This window comes from Otolemur garnettii, unplaced genomic scaffold (genome assembly GCF_000181295.1).
Source record: "Otolemur garnettii isolate 467f Iridium unplaced genomic scaffold, OtoGar3 scaffold00127, whole genome shotgun sequence".
Taxonomy (NCBI): Eukaryota; Metazoa; Chordata; class Mammalia; order Primates; family Galagidae; genus Otolemur; species Otolemur garnettii.
The window spans coordinates 5,763,368-5,765,802 of record NW_003852522.1 but is presented as its reverse complement, the minus strand read 5'-3'; the positions used below and the strand labels follow the sequence as shown (position 1 = coordinate 5,765,802).

General features: G+C 46.9%; 1 protein-coding gene across 1 annotated transcript in view; it reads right to left on the bottom strand.

The window, feature by feature from the left end:
- Positions 1–18: 18 nt before the first annotated feature.
- ADGRE1 (adhesion G protein-coupled receptor E1) overlaps positions 19–2,435 on the bottom strand; it is a 49,668-nt gene continuing 47,251 nt past the window's right edge. Inside the window, exons 14-15 of the mRNA XM_023518003.1 lie at positions 1,680–1,874; positions 19–258 (exon numbers count right to left, since the gene is read on the bottom strand). Coding sequence (XP_023373771.1) covers positions 19–258; positions 1,680–1,874 — 435 coding nt within the window. The remainder of the gene's footprint in view (positions 259–1,679; positions 1,875–2,435) is intronic.

Below are 2,435 nucleotides of genomic sequence, written 5' to 3'. Positions count from 1 at the left end.
GGAACAAGAAGATGCCACTCACCGATTATACATCCCGTAGCCCCATGGCTGCACAGTGGCAGAGATAAGCACCACCAGCCCTGGGAGTCCGTAGCCAAAGGCACAGAGGTGCAGCATCTTGATGTTGCGAGAGCTGAAGTAATTCACCACCTTCAGGTTCCTGACCATCAAGAAGAGCATCACCGCCTCCACCAGCATCCAGAAGAAGCAGGCAAGGAAAAGGTAGTGCAGAAAGCCCGCGATGATGGCACAGCCCATCTGGAGGGAAGAAGACTGCATGTCAGGATCCCCCACCCCAGAGAGCAGGGTGAAGGGAGGGGGCAGGGAGGGACTAGAGGGACTGGAGTTCCCCAAACCTGATTATTCATCCATTTCACAAATATTTACAGAGACACACAGTAATTTTTATTCAGAGGCAATGTTTCTGTTGGAAGGGTGACACATTGTCCTGGTTTATCTGGAGTGGAGGTTTCCCAGGACATGTGATTTTCAGTGCTAAATGTGGAGGCATTTGGGGAAAATGGATAATCACCCTACTTTAGGGAGAGTTTGAAGATGTGGGTTTTCAGAAAACTACAGTCCATAGGCTGGCTGCCCATTTTGTAACTAAAGTTTTATTGGCACAGTACTATGCCCGTGTGCCTGTTCTCTACAGGTGCTTTCCTACAGCTCAGTTGAGTAGTCATGACAGAGACTGTATGGTCTACAAAGCTGAAGATACGTAGTATCTAGCTCAGGAATATCCAACCTTTTTTCTTTCTGTTGCATGTCAGAAGAATAAGTGTTGTCCTGGGCCACACAGTAAATCTGCAATAAAAGCTGATGAGCAAAAAAAAGGTCCATGCATAATTGTCATGATCTCTGACACCACAAATAAACAAAAAAAGCCCTCACAAAATCAGTTTGGGCCCATGGACCACAGTTTGGACTCCTCTGATACAGCTCTTACAGAAAATGTTTGCCCATCTCTAGCTAAATGATTAGCCTACTAGCATTTGGTGCTCAAGGGAGGGGCAGTTCTACACAAAAAATGATGGTCTCATTTAAAATGTTAATAGTAATCTTTTTGAGAACCCCTAGGAGCCTGCTGTGTGTCTAGCGCAGTTATAGGGGGCGAACTGGCTCAAGTTCTTATCCCCATGGGGCTCACAGTCTAGCAGAGGATTTAGTGACACAAGAAATAAAGCCACAAATAATAAATATGGTTTTAAGTAAGTGCTGAGGAGACAAGACAGAGTTATAGAAAGAAGAAGACTCTCAGATCAAAGACACTATTGACAGGTCATTCTCTGTTGTGGGAAGCTGTCCTGTGCATCACAGGATGGTCAGCAACACCCCTGTCCTCTACCCAGTACATGACAGTGGCCCTTGCTCAGGAGTGACAATGAAAGATGTCTCCTGACATTGCCTCTGGAGACAAAATCATGCTGGCTGAGAGCCACCCCCGTAGAAAGTAATAGGCGGGACCACTGCAGTTCATAACATGATCCAGAAAGTAATTTTAAACTGAGAGCTATGACAAGAAAGGCCAACTAGGGGAGGGATTGGGGTGAGTGTTACAGCCAGTGAGCACAGCACATGCAAAGACCCTGAGGTTGGAACAGGCTTTGAGGGAGCTGAGTTGGGATGAGCTGAGGCAGATGGGGAGGTGATGGGGACACAGCTGAAGGGATGTAGACCTTGTTGTCAGTCTTGTCTATGCCGGCAAGGAAGAGACTCTTGGCCAAGAAGAGGCACACACAGAGGTGTAGGTGGATGTCGGTGTTACGGTTTTGAATGGAGCGACACAGCAAGAAGGTGGCAATGGCCACGATGAGGCACACCAGGGAGATGATCATGCCCACATGGCTAATGACATACAAGGAGAACACCATCTGTGGGGAAGAAATTCAGCTGTTAGTCTCAGAAGGGGATCAAAATACTCACCAGGCAGGAAAAAAAATAATCCAGATCCCTGGATCAAAGCCTTTTCTCCTTTTGACACACAGAGTGAACCTGATCCATCAGCATTTTTGCAATCCATTGCAGACCTCCTATTCCCAGCCTGTCCACACTCTGCCCTGCGCATTCCTAGGGCTGGATGTCTACAGACTACATCTCCCAGAACCCTTTGGGATGGGTGTAATTCATGTTCTCCATTGGGATGCATCAGCGAAAGTTTTGAAAGGTAGATAGGAAGCAAATACCAACTTTGTTCAGACAGGAGTCAGCTGTGGCTAAATTTTATATTGCAACTGTTCAGTCTCCAATTCGATGGTGGAGGGGACATGACAGTAGCAATTTCTGACCTCTGCATTAGAGCTGCAGTGGGAGAGTCACCTGGAAGGCAGAATCCAAGAGGCAGCCCCCTAACTTCGTCTCCTCCATCTCCTTCCAGGATTTTATGAGCATCTAATTCCCTGGGTTAAATCTCTTTCTGATTGAAATACCTGGAG